At 37.3% G+C, this 20,237-nt stretch overlaps 1 protein-coding gene across 1 annotated transcript in view; it reads left to right on the forward strand.

Moving 5' to 3' along the window:
* Positions 1-20,237, forward strand: part of KLHL1 (kelch like family member 1) — a 412,135-nt gene that overhangs the window by 306,234 nt on the left and 85,664 nt on the right. The window contains exon 7 of the mRNA XM_004711257.2: positions 7,610-7,834. Within this exon, the coding sequence (XP_004711314.1) occupies positions 7,610-7,834 (225 nt within the window). The remainder of the gene's footprint in view (positions 1-7,609; positions 7,835-20,237) is intronic.

The following is a 20,237-nucleotide window of genomic DNA, read 5'->3' on the forward strand; positions in this document are numbered from 1 at the left end:
CGAAGCTGCAGATTCAGTGCCATCGTTTGAGATACATTCTTCTCAGGGGAGGGGCAGGCATCCACTTAGTATTTGGGGCTGGGACCAGCCCCCTAGACCTCTCCACTGATTCCCTACTCCGCGCCGGCATGTTGTCTTCTTTATTTAATACAACTTTTTCATACATATTAAAAAACATGCATGCATATCAGGTGATTGAAAATATCATAGCTTAGGTCAGGCCCAAATTAGTGCTCAAAGTAACATCTTTGTTTTCCATGCTAAAAACGGCTTGTTCAGCAGATTTACCCAATGCAATGAATTGTTTGATGTCTTGAATGCTGTTTCCATGAGCATTGATTGTTAATCCAAGCAAGATGAAACCCTTGACAGGTTTTTTCCAATTATCATGGTGTTAGCTGTTGGTCCAATTGTGAGGATATTAGTTTTCTTTGAGTTGTAATCCATGCTGAAGGCTGTAATTCCTGACCTTTATCGGCAAGTGTTTCACATCTTCTACACTTTCAGTAAGCAAGGTTGTATATCTGTATATTGTAGGTTGTTATTATCCTTCTTCTAATCCTGATGACAAATCATTCTGTGATGGTAGATTTATTGTGTCAACCTGGCCAATAGGAACATGTGGGACTAATAAGGTCACAGTCTGATTGGAGGGCAAAGAGATAAATGGCTCATGAAGCCCTGCCCTTCTCTCTCTGGCTCTTTGGTGATCAGACCAACATACGGCTGCTTTAGCTAGTTTTCTGCTTCAATTTGTGAGCTACGCTACCTGTGGGACACCCAACATGGATCATCTTGCTAGAGCTTGAGCTTCCTTTGAGACCTGCTTCACCACACTGCTGGTATGCACATTGCTTGGGCTTGAGGCTGGTGGATCCTTTTGCCTTGTTTTGCTTGAGTTCAATAACCCATCTGGGCCTGCTTCACTAAGCTCTTGACTGCTGAATGTTGGTGACCCACCCTGCTGTTTGCTGCCTGTGGCCAGACTGCCTGCATTGCACTAAAGAAGACTAATCTGTCTGCTTCCTTGACCTTGGACCCAGAAGCCCTCATGAGTTGAAGGACTTCAGTATATTAACCATTCCACAGAAGTGAGTTGAACTGAGCCCTCTGTACTGTGGACTAATTAACTAATTAACTGCTGTGTGGACTAATTGACTAATTACCTATCATATTCCTATGTGCTGTTTGTATATATATATACACATATATAAGTGTCCTAGTTTTTTTTCTCTAGAGGACCCTGTCTAAGACACTTTGGTAATATAATCCATCTTCTTTGTTAATTAATTCAGCATACACATGGAGTAAGTATGATGAAAGGATATGATCCTAATGTACACTATTCTTGATATTAAACCATTCAATATTCCCTTTTTTGGTTCACACAATTGCCTCTTGATCCATGTACACATGTGCACAATTAAATATTCCAGAATTTCAATTCTTCTTAAGACTATCCACAGTACGTTAAAAGCTACACAGTCAAATGCATTTGTGTAGTGCAGTCAAGATCCGCCTGACATAAACAATGATACTACTTGTTCTAAGTCCTCTCCTGAATTGGGCTTAAGCCTCTGGCAGCTCCCTGTCTACATAATGTTGCAATGGTTCTTGAGTCATCTTCAGCAAAATTTTGCTTACACATGTTATCAGTAATATTGTTCTTTAATCCTCTCATTCTTTGGGGTGTCCTTTTTTCATATGGGCAAAATTGGGACCTATTCCCATCAGTTGGATAAGTAGCTGTCTTTCAAATTTCTTAGCATAGACCAGTGAGTGTTCCCAGTATTCATCAGCTTGTTGAAAATTTTCCATTAGAATCCCAACAATTCCTGCAGCCTTGTTTATCCATAAAGTTGTCATTGCAGCTTGGTCTAATTCTTTCTGTTCCATTGGTTCATGATCTTATTCTACCTCTAGACATGGTTGCATGCTGATTAGTTCTGTGACTCTGTGTATTCTTTATATCTTCTTTTGATGCTCTATGCATTTTCCAATGACTGTTCTGCCTTAGAACCCATCGATATTACCACTCAAGGCTTGAATTTCTTCAGTTCTTTAATTTTAAGAATGATGACTATATTCTTCCTTTTCTAATTATAAGAGGTCTTCTTCTATATGTTGAGGTGAATTTATATTGAAGACTGTAGTCAATGGTCTTTAACAGTGAGCGCATATTAGTCTGGGTTGACTGGAGAAACAAATTCATAGACACTCATATGTGTGTGATAGAGAACTTTATACCAAAGAGTAATTGTATATTAAAAAAACATCCCAGACCAGTCCAGATCAAGTCCATAAGTCTTCCATTAGTCCATATGTCCAATACCAGTCTCTAATTCCCATTTCAGACTCACACGCAACATGTGATGGAGCCAAATGCAAGAATATCACAGGTCAGTGGGTGGAAAGTCTTGTGGATGCAATAGTAGTGCAAAAATCTCAGCGCTGGTGCAGGTCTCCATGTGGCTTCCCCAACTCCAGGGTTTGGTTCCATCAGGGGTCTCCATGTGGCTGGTCAGCATGAAGACAAATAGAGAGTGTCTCTCACACCCAGGGAGGAATATCAGCATTCCCAGAATCCTCAGAAGGCCATGCCCACAAGGAGGTCTCATTGACTATGGCCTGATTGACAGGCTAGACTCCATGCCTTCACAAGTTGGCAGGAGAGTCTGTAACTGTCACAGACCTTCCTTTGTCAACTTGACACTTTTATACAACTCTTTAACCATATATATATTTTAAACAAAATAATAAAATCATATCTTTACCTAATAGTATAAAACTAAAATGCATACAATTCAATATGTGCTAAAGTCTCATTTAAACATAATATTCTATGAGTGAACAAAACAAAAATATTCTATACTTATGTGAACATCAATACCATAATCCCATGAATATGAATATTCCCCCACCTATAAAAGTTTGTAAACCAGCCACATCATGCTTTTATCTGCCCCATTTCTGGTACCCAATTACTGTACTACCCACTTATATCAACCCAGTGTTCTGAAGAGACAATTCTATTCTTTGCTGTGAAGAATCTTCATTCTAGTTGGATCCTTGTGAAGTCTGCATCCATAAGCAAAATCAAATCAGGACAAGCCATCCCTAAAGTCAGCAGCAACACGACCAGTCAACAGGCTCAAAAATCTTCTCTTCATCTGGTTGGGGGTGGGCTGCCTCACTTTCTCTCACCAGGGTGCCCTTCGGTCACCTCACCTTTACACCATGGGCACTGTCACAAATCCTCAACAACCTTAGCCTCTATGCTGTGTCATGCATTTCAGATGGGTCAACCTGCTCTCATTTTCTCTGCTAGTCCCTACGAACCGGGTCCACGGGTGTCAGTGGCCAGACAACCCATCCCTTTATTGCTGTGTTTCTTTCAATGCCACTCACCAAGTGCATGCAGGTTTTCACCTAACCAGCATTTCAGCCTGCCCACAGGCCCCCTTTAATGTTCAATCCTAGAGAGAAAAGTTTCTTCATGGCTCCAACATTTTTTAGCTTGTGACAAAAACTACTATTTCAAAATTCAAAAATCCAAACCTTTCCTTTTTTAAAATTTATTCCCTTCAGTCTGTCAACAGCCCCTAGGCAAGTCTCTTCACCTTCAAATGCTCTGAGTACTCAGGACACTGAGTGGGACTTAAGAGCCTTCTTTGCAGGCATGTCCTAAGCCGTTTAAATCCCAATTTACTAGCTGAGGGTAAGTCATTTTACAAACTCTCTATTTTTACTTCCCAATGATAATTTCTATCTATCATTTTATCAATAAAAATAAGCAGAAAAATCAGTATAAACATAGTAGAATCATATACAAAAATCAATTCTTAAAACAGTCAAATTAAATTCTTATTTAAATTGTTCAACATCTTTATCTAAACTATTCCACCGATACAAAATATGGCCTTAGGCCTCTGACAGCTTCAAGCCAGGGTTGTGTCTTCTGCCATTTTGACCTTCTGTCAGCCATTTTCACTAAGTTACACGGTCTCTGAGAAATTCAAGGTGTGATTCAGTCCACTGAGCTCACAATATACATTAATCTTTTACCATTTCATAGAAGAATAACCAAAGACCAAAAAAACCCCAAATGATCCAAACTTTAACTTCCCATTATCTTTCCAGAAACAACCCTGTAAACTACATGGACATGTCTGACTTCTGGGTAGCCAAAGAAGAAAAACACCATAAGGCAGAGGTCAAACAAGCACCCACCCTCCATCTATATGATTTGTTTCTCTAGTACCCCACTCCCAAGGTACCATAATGTATTAGTCTGGGTGGACTAGAGAAACAAATTCATAGACACTCATATGTGTGTAATAGAAAACTTTATATCAAAGGGAATTGTATATTAAGAAAATATCCCAGACCAGTCCAAATTAAGTCCATAAATCAGACATTAGTCCATATGTCTGATACCACCCTCTATATAATTTCTTCTTCAGACTCACACAACATATTCAATGACACTGAATGCAGAAAGATTAGAGGCCAGTGGGTGGAAGTCTTGTGAATGCAGTGGCAGTAGAAGTATCTCACCGTTGGCATGGGTCTCCATGTGGCTGGTCAGCAGGAAGACAAGTAGAAAGTGTCTCCTGCCTCCAGGGAGGTATATCAGAGTTCCCAGAACCTTAGGAGAAGGCCATGCCCACAAGGAGGCCTCATTGACTATGGCCTGATTGACAGCCTAGACTCTAACCCTTTGCAAGTTAACAGGAGATTATGTAACTGCCACAGAGTAATTCAAATTTGCTTTGCTTTCAGTAAAGGTGAAGACATTAGATGCTGCCCGGCTATCAGATTAAATAGAGTTTGGGGGTCTTAAAGGCTTGTTTCCAAACAAGCAGTCATTTAAATGAGATGTCAACTAATTCCCCATGGAAAAAGCATAACATCAGTGACTGAAGGAATGTGAATCACATAATCCAAAGTCAAAGGAGAGAATAGTATCAGGCCCAAATTATGAGAATCTGGTTTGGAGAAGGCTATGGATGACAGTGGGCAAATAAAATACATTTGTGGGATCTACATAGGGAATAAGTCCCCAGTGATTTCCCTCTGTGCAGAATAGTGTGGTGGGAGGAAAGTGGTTACTAAATAGAGCGCATTGGAGAAGTGAGTATAGAAGATCAAAAGAATCAACCTGACTTGAACTGTTAAAACGTTGCCAGTTGCTTCTCCCTCTGATGCACATTAGACGTGTTTTGCTTTGCAACATTTTCTGTACTTTCTTGGTTTCTTTTTTCATATTAGGGTTTATCCCCATGTGTTAATTCATTGAGGCTGACTTTCTGGAATCTTTGTTATAGGACTTTCTGTTTTTCTGTGTATGAAGCCCATGATTTATGAAGCTCTAGAGACAGAAAGTAGAATAAATGATTCTGAGGGATATAATCAGTGCTGCTGGTGAAGTAAGGAGTTCTAGAAGGAAAATAATATTTGAAGCTGATTGTGAGAGAAATTGTACAATACTTCTAGATGTGATTGAACTATGGAATGGTGTGATATCTGTATTCATTCCAAATAAAATAGTTTTGAAAGAAAAAAATAAGACACATCCAAAGGCTGAAATTTAAGGGAAAATATTATAAAAAGAATAAAACCTGTCATGTGTTGTTATTTAAGATATATCTAGTTTGTTGTGGAGAGCTTTTCAAACTTAAATCAAAATTTTTCAGTTTCATATTTTAAATAGAAAATGTTTCAATAATTCAGAAGTGGTTCATTTCATCCACTGCCAATTATTTTTCTTTGAGGAGGATATTTGGACCTAAAATATTTTATTATGCTTTGACCATATCTCTGGAAACTAAAGGAAGTATAGATGTTCAACACTCACTTCATTTCCTACTGTATCTAAAAATATATGGGCCTCCTGGTAGTGGGCTATTTACAATTATTTTGTTCTATTTCTTCTGCCAATCATTAAGCAAGGGAGAGACACAGGAGGGAGGCACCTGACCTTATTCTTAATTTCTAGTGCACAATTAGGAAACATTTTTAGAATATAAATCAACTTAAAATTATTCAGAAATGTAGCTCACTTTGGACTAACAATATATACACATTTGAATAAAACATTCAATATAAAATATAATATTTATACATAAAAAGTAACTTAAAATTAACATGCTTCTTTAAGCATTCATATATTTATAATACTTTACAGTTATTTAATGTGAAAATTAACTGAAGATTTAAATTACATTAGGATAAAGGAATTTATTGTATGTAATTTGGTGATTACATTATTAATCCTCAATGACATTTGAATAAAAACTGAACACATTATACGGCTTTTTTATTGCTAGTATTAAAATGTCTGTTACTAAGATACTTGCTTTTGTTTCCTTCAGTGCTAGTTAGGTTTCAATGAGTGAATATATCTCACAGGAATATTTTCACCTAGATGCAAGCTTTTATTTTAATACAAATAAAATGGAGTCTAAGCGATTAAGTGAAACTATCAAAAAAATTACACATTCCTTTGGAAGAATGTTAATCATGAATGTGATGCTGAACATCAAGATCAAACACTGAAGCAACATCAGTGATTGTTGTGATAACAATGTCCGCATTTGTGAATTCATTGTAGGCAGGCGTTTTTGATGTGGAATACATAAGTGAGTCCACTGAAATGAAACAGCAATTTAACTTGTATCATTTTCCAGTACTAATTTCACGAGTCAGGATCACTGGGTTTCTAATATTTGTATATAAAAGCCTTATAGGAATGACGAGTTATTTTCTATGCAGAATATAACATGTTTGGCTTTGAGTATCATTTATTATTCAGAGAAGGACCCTTGGTGGAGAAGTAGTTAAGCACTTCGCGGCTAACTGAAACTCCATGTTTGAACTAAGAAATAGATGTGATTTTGCAGGAGAAAGATGTAATTCTGAAGGAGAACGTTATGGCAGACAATTTCCATAGGCTAGAGATTACAGCCAAGAAGCTCCTATAGAGAAATGATACTCTGTCCCCTAGGGTCCCTATTAGTCAAAATTGACTGGAACTGGATGCCACAAAGGTTTTAAGAGGAATTCATGTATATCCCTTGATGCAAGTTGAAGCATGGAAGTTATTTGCTCATATCCCTGAAATTACTTTTTGAAACCTTCTGGTAAAGCATTAGAAACATTTTTAAGGGAGCCAGAGTGATCACGTTATTCAATTAACTTCTCTTTAAGAAATTTATACTGACAAAATTGTATTTCTTGGTGTTTAATAATCTTGATTTTTTCCATACCAGGATGGTGCTATATATTTTTTAAATGGAGAACAATGATACAGAAAAGTTGTAACATCTACTGACGAGCTGTGCCAGGCCGACTGTGTCTACTCAATCAATAGTTTAGAGTGAGGCTATCATGTAATTCAGCAAGGCTCATATTTGTGTCTGTTCTGATCATTAGTGGCTGCCAAGAAGAGAAAATAAAGTCCTGCCTTTGTTTTTCTGTCACTTTCCCTTTTTAAAAGAGAAATGACTGTGACACGAAAGTTTTCACATCCTAATTTGTTCATCGCCTTGGGCAGGCTGGGCATTTGATTAGTAACGCTTGGTGACTATTTGATTTTGTGTTTGATCAGGAGCTACAACCATTGAGAAATATGACCTCAGAACAAATCTGTGGATCCAGGCAGGAGTGATGAACGGCAGGAGGCTGCAGTTTGGAGTGGCCGTGATTGACGAGAAACTCTTTGTCATTGGAGGCCGAGATGGCTTGAAGACTCTGAATACTGTTGAATGCTACAATCCTAAAACAAAGACGTGGACGGTTTTGCCCCCGATGTCGACACACAGACATGGTCTCGGTAAGATCCTTCCCTTGTTTGGGGAAATATTTTATTGATAATGCAGAATACTTAAAATTATATCATTTTCATCAGTTCTTATTCACTTTTGATACATTGTGGGTCATGTGTGGCAATTTTGAAAGTTCTTGACATTTCCATGTGTTGACTAATATGTATTAAACTAACGAGTGTAATGATGAAAATTAAAAAAACAAATATTACTCATTCTATTCTCTAAATTGTCTTGTGCACATAAAATAAGTATAATTTAGGCAAAATATGTTAGATGCTCTCAAGTCAATTTGAAGTCATAATCCTCAAAATACTGTTTATTTTAAAGAACATGATTGCAACCACTCAGTCCATTCTCCGCCTTGAGGGTCTTCCTCCTTTTCAAAAACCTTCGATGTTTCCAAGCATGATGTCCTTTTCTAGGGCCAATCTCTCCTAATAACCTGTCCCACGGACACGAGATGAAGCCTCACCACCCTCACTTCTGAGGAGCATTCTGCTGATACGTCTCCCAAGACAGAGATGTCTGTGTTCCTTTGAAAGTTCAAGGGATTTTCAAAATTCTTTGCCAACATCATAATTCAAATGCATCGAGTTGTCTGCAGCCTACCTTATTCATTATCTAATTTCCACTTGTAATGAAGCAACTGAAAAGACTATGGCTTGGTTCCAGCATACTTTAATCTTCAAAATGAAATATTTGATCTACAAAACTTTAAAGGGATCTTGCGAAGCAGATTTGCTCAATCCATTATGCCATTTGACTTCTTTTTTTTTAAATCAATTTATTGGGGCTCATACAATTCATCACAATACATAGATCAATTGTATAAAACACATCTATACCTTTGTTGCCCTCATTATTCCCAAAATTCGCTTGCCTCTTGGGTTCCCGGAATCAGCTCATTTTCCTTTTTCCCCCACTCCCCTTCCCTTCCTCCTCCCCTCTCCCCCATGCACCCTTAATTAATAAAATATTATTGTATCTTATATTACACTGTCCGGCGTCTTCCTTTACCCACCCTTCTGCTGCCTGTCCCCCAGAGAGTAGGTTATATGTAGCTCCCTGTGATCCATTCCCCCTTTCTTCACCCCCTTTCCCTCCTGGTATCGCCACTGTCACCCCTGGTCTTGAGAGGTTCATCTGTCCTAGATTACCTGTGTTTCTGATTCCCATCTGTCCCGCTGTGCATCATCTGGTCTAACCAGGTCTGCAAGGCAATATTGGGGTCCTGGTAGTTGCGGGGAGGAAGCGTTTAAGAACCAGAGGAAGGTTGTGGGTTTCATTATTGCTATACTGTACCCTAAGTGACTCATCTCCCCACTACCCCTCTGGAAGGTATGTCCAATTGTCTAGAGATGGGCCATTTGACTTCTTAACTACTGTTTCTACAAGTATTATCCATAGATGGAAGCAAAATGCTTTGCTTTACCATTGTATTCTTTTCTCTATCATGGTATTTTCTATTGGTCCAGTTGAGAGGACTTTGTTTTTCTTTACATTAAGTCATAACCCTTACTGAGGGCTGCAGTCCTTGAACTTCATCAACTGCTTCAAGTTCTCCTCATTTTCAGTAAACATGATTTTATTATTTGCACATTGAAGCTTGTTAATTAAGTTTCTCCCAATCCCAATGCTTAGTTCTTCTTCATATAATCTGACCTCTAGGATTACTTGTTCAGCATACAGTTTGAGTAAATATGATGAGAGGATGTAGTCCTGACACACACACTTTCCTCATTTTAAACATCGCCCTGTTCCCTTTTTCTGTTCCTACCTCTGACTCTTGGTCCCTGGGCAGGTTCCACATAAACACAATGAAGTTTTGGAATTGCTATTTTCTCAGTATTGTCCATAGTTTGTTCTTACATTATAGTCAAATGGAGCAAACATCTTTCTGGTGTTTTCTGCTTTCAGCCAAGATCCATCTGACATCTGCAATGATATCTCTCATGTTAGGTCCTCTTCTGAAACCAGTTTGAATTCCTGGAAACTCCATATTGATGTATTTCTTAAACTCTTGTTGAATGATATTCAGCAAAATGTATGTGAATGTTATATTAATGATATTAATCAATAAAATAGTTAATTTTCTTTGAAATATACATAAATACATATCTCTTCCAGTTGTTTTGGCTAGATACCTTGCCTCCAAATTTCTTAGCATAGATGAGTGAGTGCTTCCACTTCTGCACCAACTGGCTGAAGTGTTTCGATTGGTGTTCAAATTCCTAGAGACTCATTTGTCTATAGCGTCTTCAGAGGAGCTTGGATGCCTTCCTTCCATATCATTGGTTCTTGTTAATCTGCTATTGTCAAATGATTGAATATCTACCAAATCTTTTGTTAGAGTTAGCCTGAGTAATTTTCTCATTGTGTTGATGCTTCTTGCACCATTCAACATTATGTGCACAGAATTCAACATCGCAACTTAAAACTTAACTGTTTTTCATCAGATCATTCAGCTGAGCGTGTCCTTTTTATTTTGGCCTTCTCATTCCAGGCCTGTGTGCCTTTCATTATCATGCTTTATATTGTCTTCTTAAATTGTCCTTTGAAAAGTTTTATCCATTTGCTTAATCACTTCTTCCATTTGCTTTAGCCATTTCCTTTCAACAAAAAGTTGCAGAGACTCTTTGACATACATTTTGATCTCTTCAAAAATGTTTATGTCCTTTTGAAATCTATATGTATGACATTCTTGATTTGATTCCTGTGTGTTCTACTGGTGAGGTCCAAGTGTACGTACACCATCTATGTCATTGAAAAAATATTTTTCCATGGATAAGTCATTGGTCTTCAGTATCCTATCATGGGATCTCCAGCTTAATTTCAGTCACTAAAGCCATATATTCCAAGTACTGTTCCTTCCTCTTTGCTTCCAATTTTTGCATTCATATCACTCAAATCTATAGATACATCCTGATTGCAATTTTATTCACTTTCATAGTGATGAAGTTGTTAGAATTCTTCAAATTTCCTCATAATTAGTTTATTGTTTGCTGTGTAAATTTAAATGAAAATTTTATTAACTTGACTTCTTGGCATACATGTAGATAGTATTCTTTCACAGGCAACATTGTACTTTAAAATAAATCTTGATGTATTCTTTTTGACAATGGTTTTGACTCCATTCCTTTTGAATTTTTTCCTTCCCAACAGGGTAACCCACATTATTAGCTTGTCAAATGGCTAATATTAGTCAATTTCAACTCACTAATGTATAAAATCTCAATCTCTGTGTATTCCATTTCATATTTTAGAATTTCCAATTTTCCTAGATTCATACTTTGGACACTTTGCATTCCAATTAATAGTGCCTATTTGAAGCTGTTCTTCCCAATTTGAGGCTATTTTATTTGTGTTAATGTGTATACATGTTTCCACCACTTTTCTGTCAGTTTTTCATATGTGGTGGCTCACGTGTTGCAATAATTGTGGCAGCTATGTCACTGGTATTTCAAATACCAGCAGGACCATCCAAGGAAAACAGGTTTCATTAGAGCTTCCCGACTATGAACAGACGTCAAAGAAGAAATAAGCTGTCTGCTTCTCGAAAAAAGGACATTGAAAACCTTATTTGTACCGCCTGAACAAGGTTGGATACTGAAATGGTCACAAATTTCACAGGGACACTGTCAGCTATAGTGCTGACAATGAGGCTTAAATGCACTTAAAATATTACTGAGGAAGAGCAACAATCTCAAAGTACAGTAAAGCATAATGAAGTTGATAATGAGTAAAGCTCTCAGGAACTTTGTTAGCTGATGGAGCATAATTCAAGTTAGTAGAAATGGCTGTAAACATCTATTGATAATTGGAACACAGATGTATGAAGTGTGAATCTAGGAAAACTGGAAGCCATCAAAAAGTAAAATGAAACACATAAAGATTGATATCTTAGAAAGTAATGCACTGGAAAGGACAAATATTGACACTGAAAAGGACAAGTATTGACCATTTTGTATCAGTCAATCGTATGGTTAATATGCCAGAAAAGACGTTCAAATATTCACGAAATAACATGAGATCAAGAACCAAGGTACTACAGGAAACCATCCCAGGTACATTAAATGCATTATTGAAAAATAAGGCTCCAGAAAGGGACAGGTCAGCAATTGAGGAGTTCCAACCTACTGGTGAAGCACTGGGAGCATCATGCCAAGAAATTTGGAAGTCAGCTACCTGGCCAGTCAACTGAAATGCATCCATATTTATAGCCATTCCAAAGAAAGGTGACCTCACAAAATGTGGTAATTATTGAACAATTGACTTATAGTTAACTAATATGGCCATTTAATCCATAACTATGCTTGTGGTACAATATAGGTCCAGCCTCTATTCTTGTAGCTGTGATCCAATTTTGGAGAGATCTAGGATTAACGTGGGACTAAATTCTTGCCTCAAGTTGCAATATTGAAAGATTCTATGTGCAATATATTGAAAAATACAGGATCAAAAAAAGAAGAGGGAAAGAATATACAGGCAACATAATGAAAGATACGGGATCATCAACAGAAGATGGAAAGAATATACAGTCTGTACCAAAAAGAGCTAGTAGAAATCCCCCCATTAGAGGAGGTACAATATAAGCAAGAACTAATGGTGCTGAAGAAAGAAGTTCACACTGCACTCAAAGAATTAACCTGTTGAAAGCATTATCCACTGAAACCAGTGGCCTTCTGACTGGAAAAGAATATTTATGCCCATTCCAAAGAAAGGTGACCAAACAGAATGCTCAATCTGTAGAATGAGATCACTGGCCTCACAAGCAAATACAATTTTACCGAAGATCCTCCAACAAAGGTTGCAGCAGTGCATGGACATGGAACTTCCCAAGGCTCAGGTCAGACTCAGAGGAGGACACGGAGCAAAGAATCACATTGCTTCTGTAAGATGGATGTTGGCTCAAACCAGAGAATACCAGAAAGATATTGTGTTGTTCTGTTTTACTGACACATTATTTTCCAAGACATTTGACTGTGTGGATGGTACCAAACTATGGATAACCTTGAGAAGAATGGGCTTTTCCAGAGCACTTCATTGTGCTCATGTGGGATGTGTGCATGGATCAAGAGGGAGTTGTGCAAACAAAACAGGGGGTATGCATGGTTCAAAATCAGGAAAGATGTATGTCAGGGTTGTATTCTCTTACCATACTTATGCACTACGTCTGCTGAGCAAATAATCAGAGAAGAATTATATGAAGAGAATGTGGCAGGGAAATTGGAGAAAAGTTTATTAACAACCTTTGATATGCAAGAAGACACAACCCTGTTTGCTGAAATTTAGGAATACTTGAAGCATTTTTATGATTGAGATCAATGATTCCAACCTTCAGTATGGATTACAGCTCAATGTAAAGATTATCAAAATCCTCATAGCTGAACCAATGATTAACATCGTGATACATGAAAAATAGTTGAAGTTTTCAAGGGTTTAGTCTAGCTCATATCCACAATCAAATCTCCTGGAAGCAGCAGTCAAGAGATTAAAAGATGCCTTGTACTATGTAAATCTGCTGTACTTCTTTAAAGTATTGAAAAATAAGGATGTTACTTTAAGGCTTATGGTGAGCCTGACTTGAGCCATGGTCCTTCAATTATTTCATAGGCGTGTGAAAGTTGGACATAGAATAAAAAAATACCATAGAAGAAGAGATGCACTTGAATTGTGATGCTGGTAAAGAATATTGGAAAATACCATGGAGTGCTAAAAGGATAAACCTGCCTGTCTTAAAAGAAGTATGACCAGAGTGCTCCTTGGAGTTAAGAATGGCAAGTCTGTATCTTCCGTATTTTGCACATATTGTCCAAAGAAATCATTCACTGTGGAAGGACATCATGCTTGGTCAGGTAGAGGGGCAACAAAAAAGAGGCAGGTCCTCCACAAGACGGCTTGACGCATCCTCTGTCACAATGGGCTCAAGCGTAGGAACAATTGTGAGCGCGGTCCTGGCTCAGCAGCGTGTGGTTCTCTTGTGCAGAAGTTTTCTATGGGTTGGAACCACCTGCATGTCATCTAACAACGACCAACGCTGGCCTCTGAAAGAGGGTGTGAACCAAGCCACACCTGGGTTTCTGTGGTTACATTTACAGGCTATTTTATTAGAAGATGTGACTTAAGACACCATTCTGCATTTTTCTTGGGTGTACAGTCAGGTATAAGACAAACCATACCTCCGTCAAAGCCCTTCCGCAGTGTATAAGAGCTATTTTTGATACAGAAGATTCCTAGGACCAGCTTGAAGAGTACTTCCTAGACCTCCGTCAGAAGTGAAAGAAACCATTAGGACAAGATCAACCAGAGACTGTGCCAGGGAGACTCAGAAGAGCAGCGATGAGACTCTGGGATGCCGTCTCCTCTTCGAGCCACAGACTATGGGACTAACAGATAGAGCAAAATGTGGACTGGCTTCCAGGCCCACAGAGGTAGAAATCACAGAACCTCGTGGTTAGGAGACAGAACCAAAGAGAGTTGGCAGTTGGTTGAGGAGGGTTGCTGCTGTGGGTCAATGGCGCTATCCTTATTGTTTGCTGATTCTAACTACTGGTTAACCTACTTACTTCTCTAATATGCTCGTAATTGTGAATATGATCTATGAGTTCTGTGTAATGATTACAATGAATTGTTGAACCTAGCAAAGAAGTAGAGTACCATGGGAGGAAAGACTACTGTCAGAATAGGTAAAGTATAGAGATTACAGGCACATCTGACCCCTTCCTTATAGCAATAGGGAAGCCCGAAGAGGTAAGATATGGCTACCTTACATTTCCATGAACCACAATAATATCACATGCAAGAAAAAAAACACTTTGCTGTAGACATTCAGCAATGGTTGGTGCAGTACATAGAGAGGGGCATGCCATGAATTCAAGCTGGATTCAGAAGAAGATATGGAACAAGGGACATTATTGCTGACATTCAGTGGATCCTAGCTGAAGCAGAGAATATCAGAAAGATGTTCACTTATTCATAATTTAAAAGTATTCTAGTGTGTGGATTAAATCAATTGTGGATAGCATAGAGAAGAATAGTAATTCCAGAACACATCATTGTGTTCATGCTTAACATTTACATGGATTAGGAAGCAGTTATTCAAACAAAGCAAAGGAATATTGTATGGTATAAAATCAGGAAAGAATAGTAACCCTTGTATTTTCAAATATAACAGCAAACCAACACTTATTTAAAGGACAATCATTGTTCAGTCAATTTTCAGACATATAAAACATATGGTCCTTTGAATTTCTGTGGAAATTTTAAAGTATAGCCTAAGCATTAAAATGAGAAAGTATTTAACAATGCTTTAGATTTAAGATCCTTTGGAATTCATTATGATAATTAAAATCCAAATAATAAATGATATTTATTTTTTAAAAATCGGGAAAGTCTTTTCAAGGTTGTGTCCTTTCACAATGTGTATTCAACCTGTATGCTTAGAAAGAATCAGAGAAACTGGAGTATATGAAGATGACTGCAGCATCAGGCTTGGAGGAAGGCTTTATTCACAACTTACAATATGGAGATGACACAACGTTGCTCACTGAAAGCCAGAAGGACTTGAAGCACTTGCTGATGAAGATCAAGGATTGCAGCCTTCAATATGGACGACAACTGAATGTAAATAAAACCCAAATCTTCACAACTGGATTAATAGATAACATGAAAAAAGACAAAGAAAATTGAAGTTGTCAAGGATTTCATCTCGCTTGGATCCACAATTAATGCTCATGGACACAGCAGTCAAGAAATTAAAAGATGCATTGCCTTGGGTAAATCTGTTGCACAAGCTCTCTTTACGGTATTGGAAAGCAAGGAAGTCACATTGAGGACTTGGGTGAGCCTCCCTTAAACCATGGTATTTTCAATATCTTCATATGGAGATGAAAGTTGGATTTTAAATTGGGACTATGCAAATGGGTTGTGTGTAACACTAACAAAGGGGATTGGGTCAGTTCTGTCCTCCCACTCCTGCCTGTAAATATAGGCCCTCTTTGAGGTAGAAGAGCAGAGAGAAATCCCAAGACCCACGGAAGATCACCAGGAAGAGATCTGTCTAAAGCAAATGCTGCGAAGGGCAGAACCATCACAGATTGTAGCAGGGATAGTCAGAGGTGTAGTACAGAGATTGTGGGGTGCCTTCTTCTTATCTGGTCTGAGACTATGAAACTTTGGGACAGAGTGATGGGTCTGCTAGCTTCCTGCCCATGGAGACAAAGGTCAAGGGGCCATGTGGCTGAGACGAATAACAGTAGAAATAATTGGCAATCACATCGCTGAGACACAGAAGTGGGGGGAGACTTGACTTCTGGCTGAGGGAACTAATGGCTGTATCCTTACCGTTTACTGATCTTGACTTGTGGAAATCTATTACATTTCCTAATAACCCCCCTTAACAATGGATATTATTTGTGAGCTCTGTGTGCTCATTGAAATAATTTATTGAACCTAGCATAGATGTAGACTGGCTTGGGATAATGGTGGGTGCAAGCATAGCTAAAGAAAGCATAGAGGTATGTCTGACCCCTTCCTCATAACATTAGGGAAGTGAAAAGATGTCAGATAGATCTACCTCCATGCAATTTATTACAGTGTGGATAGTGACAATTTGTTTCGTGTACTCTGGACAATTTGTGAGGAGAGATCAGTCCCTAGAAAGGGGCACCTTGCTTGGTAATTTGAAATTCATACAAAAAAAAAAAGAGGACGATCCTTGTAGAAATGGATGGACACAACGACTATGAAAATTGGTTCAAACATAACTGCAACTGTTAGGATGACACAGGAAGTGCAGTTTTGTTCTGTTGTACATAGGATTGCCGAGTCAGCATTGACGCCACGGCACCTGGTGACAGCAAGGAACGTATGTCTATGCTAACATGGGGAGGCCAGATTAATGCAGCCCAAAGAAAATGTAATTAATATGGAATATATAAATCTTAACCTAAGTGTCTCACTCTTAAATTTCTAATCAGACAACTGTAACTAAAGCATTCCACTTAAAAAATAATTCCACTTTGAAAAATCCAGGGGAAAAGGTGACGCATAAGCTAGCACTCAAGGTCAATACAATATGATTTCAATTGACCTTGCCTATAGAGTAATCAGTGGAAGTGGAAGAACTCTATTTGGGTTCAGAAGATCTAGCTTAGAGTCTTAGACCTAATACTTTCTATTTGACTGACTTTAGTCCATCACTTAAGTGCTAAGCCGCAGTATCCTGATTAGCCACAAATGGACTTTAGGAAGTTATGCACTGATAATGTGTATAAAATGAATTTGTAAATTACAAAGCACTATATATATATTCATAAATATAATAAGGGATTAGAATTCCTTTTTTTTGTAAAGTAAAATGAAATTAATTTTTTGAAGACCTGCAATATGCCACATAGTAGATAGTACATTTTAGAATATACATATGAGAGAGATACCATAGTTTAATTGCATTGTCACTATTGATATCAAAGATATTTTGGAAGGAAAAAAACTAAAACATTTTCAAAACAAATATTAATGATCATTCCACTTTAAGATCATTTGCGTATTTCTTCTTATTTACATATATGCACCATAAAACTCAGCAAATCCCTCAAAAAGCTAATAAAATGATTATGAACTGGCAAAAACTACCTTTTTGATCTATATTAGACCAATTTAACTCTGTTTCCTGAGTTTACCTATTAGTAATTGTGGTAGTTACCACATTTGGTGTTAATTTGGGACTTGGGAGGATTAATCTGTTGTCAATTTGGGACTTGGGAGGCTAAACAGTGAAGGGGTAGAGTCTAGTCTGTCAATCAGGTCATAGCCAATGAAGCCTCTATATGGACTTGGTCTTCTCCTGAGAATTCTGGGAAATTTGGTATTTCCTCCTTGGAGGCGGGAAACACCTCTCTCTCTGCTCACTCCTGGAGAGACATTGCAGCTAATAAGACACATGGAACTATGCTAGTGCCCTGAACTGGAGAAGCTACATGACCTACCCTGATGCAACCAGACCTCTGAAGCTGGAGAAGCCACATAGAGACCCTTGCCAGCACTGAGTTGCTTACAACGCCACTGGATCCAAAGACTTTCTACCTGCGTTCAGTGTCATTGCATGTGTTTTGTGAGTCTGAAGAGGACTTTATATTTTGGTATCAGACATATGGGCTAATATCTGTCTTATGGGCTTGGACTGGATTGTGTTGGAATGCTTCCTTAATGCACAATTACCCTTTATATAAAACTCTCCCTTATACACATATGAGTTTTTATGGATTTGTTTCTCTAGTCTACCCAGACTAACACAGTAATGCAGCACATTAAATATTCATGACTTGTTTTATTCAGATTTAAATAATTAGGACCTGATGCCTAAAAATTCCTAATGATTTCAATGTCAGAAAAATGGTAAAAATGTATTGCATAGGCTCTTCGATATTCTCTTTGGGTTTATTTCAAATAAGCAATTTAATTTTGAAGTTAACCAAAGTCAGTCAACAGAAAACTTATTGAGGGTGATAATGATTTCATAAAATTGTCTTTGCTCTTTGACCTATAATCACTTTCTTCTCTCAGTTTTATATTTTTTCTAATAACAGTTTTATTATAATTTCTCACATAGCTGCTATAATTAAGAAATGTATATGACTTTAAGATATGAAGGCTTGTCCCCAATTACAGATGATATTTTATTTTACCTAATACATAACTTTTTTCCACAATGTCTTTGTCTTATCATTTATCATTCAAATACATGAAATGTTGCAATTAAATATAATTTTAAAAATAAAATTTGGTTTAATGTTGCCATAGTCACATTAAAAGAGATTGGGTTTTCTAAAACAAAGTTTTAAGAGGTGAGGATTTTAATTCTTGCTGAGAAGTATGATTTTATGCATAATTATTTTAAAGTCAAATGATTTCATTTTTTAATGTTCATATGTTCAAATTATAATTTTACATTACAGATAAAATCAGAAGAATTCCTGTCTCAAAAAAAAAGAATTCCTTTCTCAATTCACTTAGCCTTAAAAATTATTTGATATATTAGAAGAACAAATATAAGAACATGGTTTTTCATTTTCCTTTATTTCAGTTTTACTTCTACATGATTAGGATCAGGAGCACAGGTCAACATTTACACATATAAGAATTAATATTACATTTATAATATGAAGGAAAATTTATAAAAGTTAATATTTTGCTGATTTTAATAATGCATGCATAGATTTCCTTTGGATTTGGAAAATGAAAACATTTTTCTTACCAATCAATAAGTTTTACTGATTTATGAGACTCACATAGGATGTCTTATGAGCTTTGCTAATTTTTATATAATACCGCATATTAATTTTATGAGATGTATGAGTGTATATACATAATTGTTAATATTATATAGTAGAGTTTCACGAGGATCATGACAGAGACAGCAACTCTAGGTGACTCACACAAACATAAGTCTAAATCTCTTGTTAAAATTACCGTAGTACAGAGACAGTGTGGGCCTCCAAGCTGTTTCTATTCATTGCTGTACATGCAGTAATTATAGGACACGATGTCTCTGACACAACTAGTGTAAGCCAAGTAAGGAGTTTCAAATTTGAAACTTTGCATTATTTGCGGTTTCCTGTGAGCATTGAACAGGTAACCACTAGTTGCTTTGTGGAAGAAAGATGAGGTTCTATTTCTGAAAGTTACAGTCTCAGAAACCCAATATAGGGCCTCTATGCATTAGAATTGATTCTATGACAATAGGGTGAGCCAAATATGAAGTAGAATTGAATGAGTCCTTTGAGAAATGAACCTGAAGGTAATTTCATTTCAGCTATACCACTTAGGATTTATTGAAAAGGTCTGTTGACTTCCCTCCATCATAAAACTGTTTCTGCTACATACAACACTATTGCCACTCTATCCCTATTGATTTATTACTTTAAAAATGAAATAACTATGGAATAAGAGGACTTAATAAGGAATCCCAATTCCTTGTGGTATCATGAAGAAGGTAAAGTAAAATAAAAATTATTCTTTTTGAAGACTTTTAATAAACCATGTGGTATATTAAGTGCTTTTATTTATTTTTTAAAATCAATTTATTGGGGCTCATACAATTCATCACAATACATAGATCAATTGTGTAAAGCACATCTATACATGTATTGCCCTCATCATTCCCAAACTTAGCTTGCCTCTTGGGTTCCCGGAATCAGCTGATTTTCCTTCCCCCCCTCCCCCTCCCTTCCTTTGCCCCCCTCCACCATGCACCCTTGATAATTTATAAATTATTATTATATCTTATATTACACTGCCCGGTGTCTCCCTTCACCTACACCTCTGCTGTCCATCCCCCAGAGAGGAGGTTATATGTAGCTCCCTGTGATCAATTCCCCTTTCTACACACCCTTCCCTCCTGGTATC

This window comes from Echinops telfairi, unplaced genomic scaffold, assembly GCF_000313985.2.
Source record: "Echinops telfairi isolate 266 unplaced genomic scaffold, ASM31398v2 ScPeMD7_11;HRSCAF=52, whole genome shotgun sequence".
Taxonomy (NCBI): domain Eukaryota; kingdom Metazoa; phylum Chordata; class Mammalia; order Afrosoricida; family Tenrecidae; genus Echinops; species Echinops telfairi.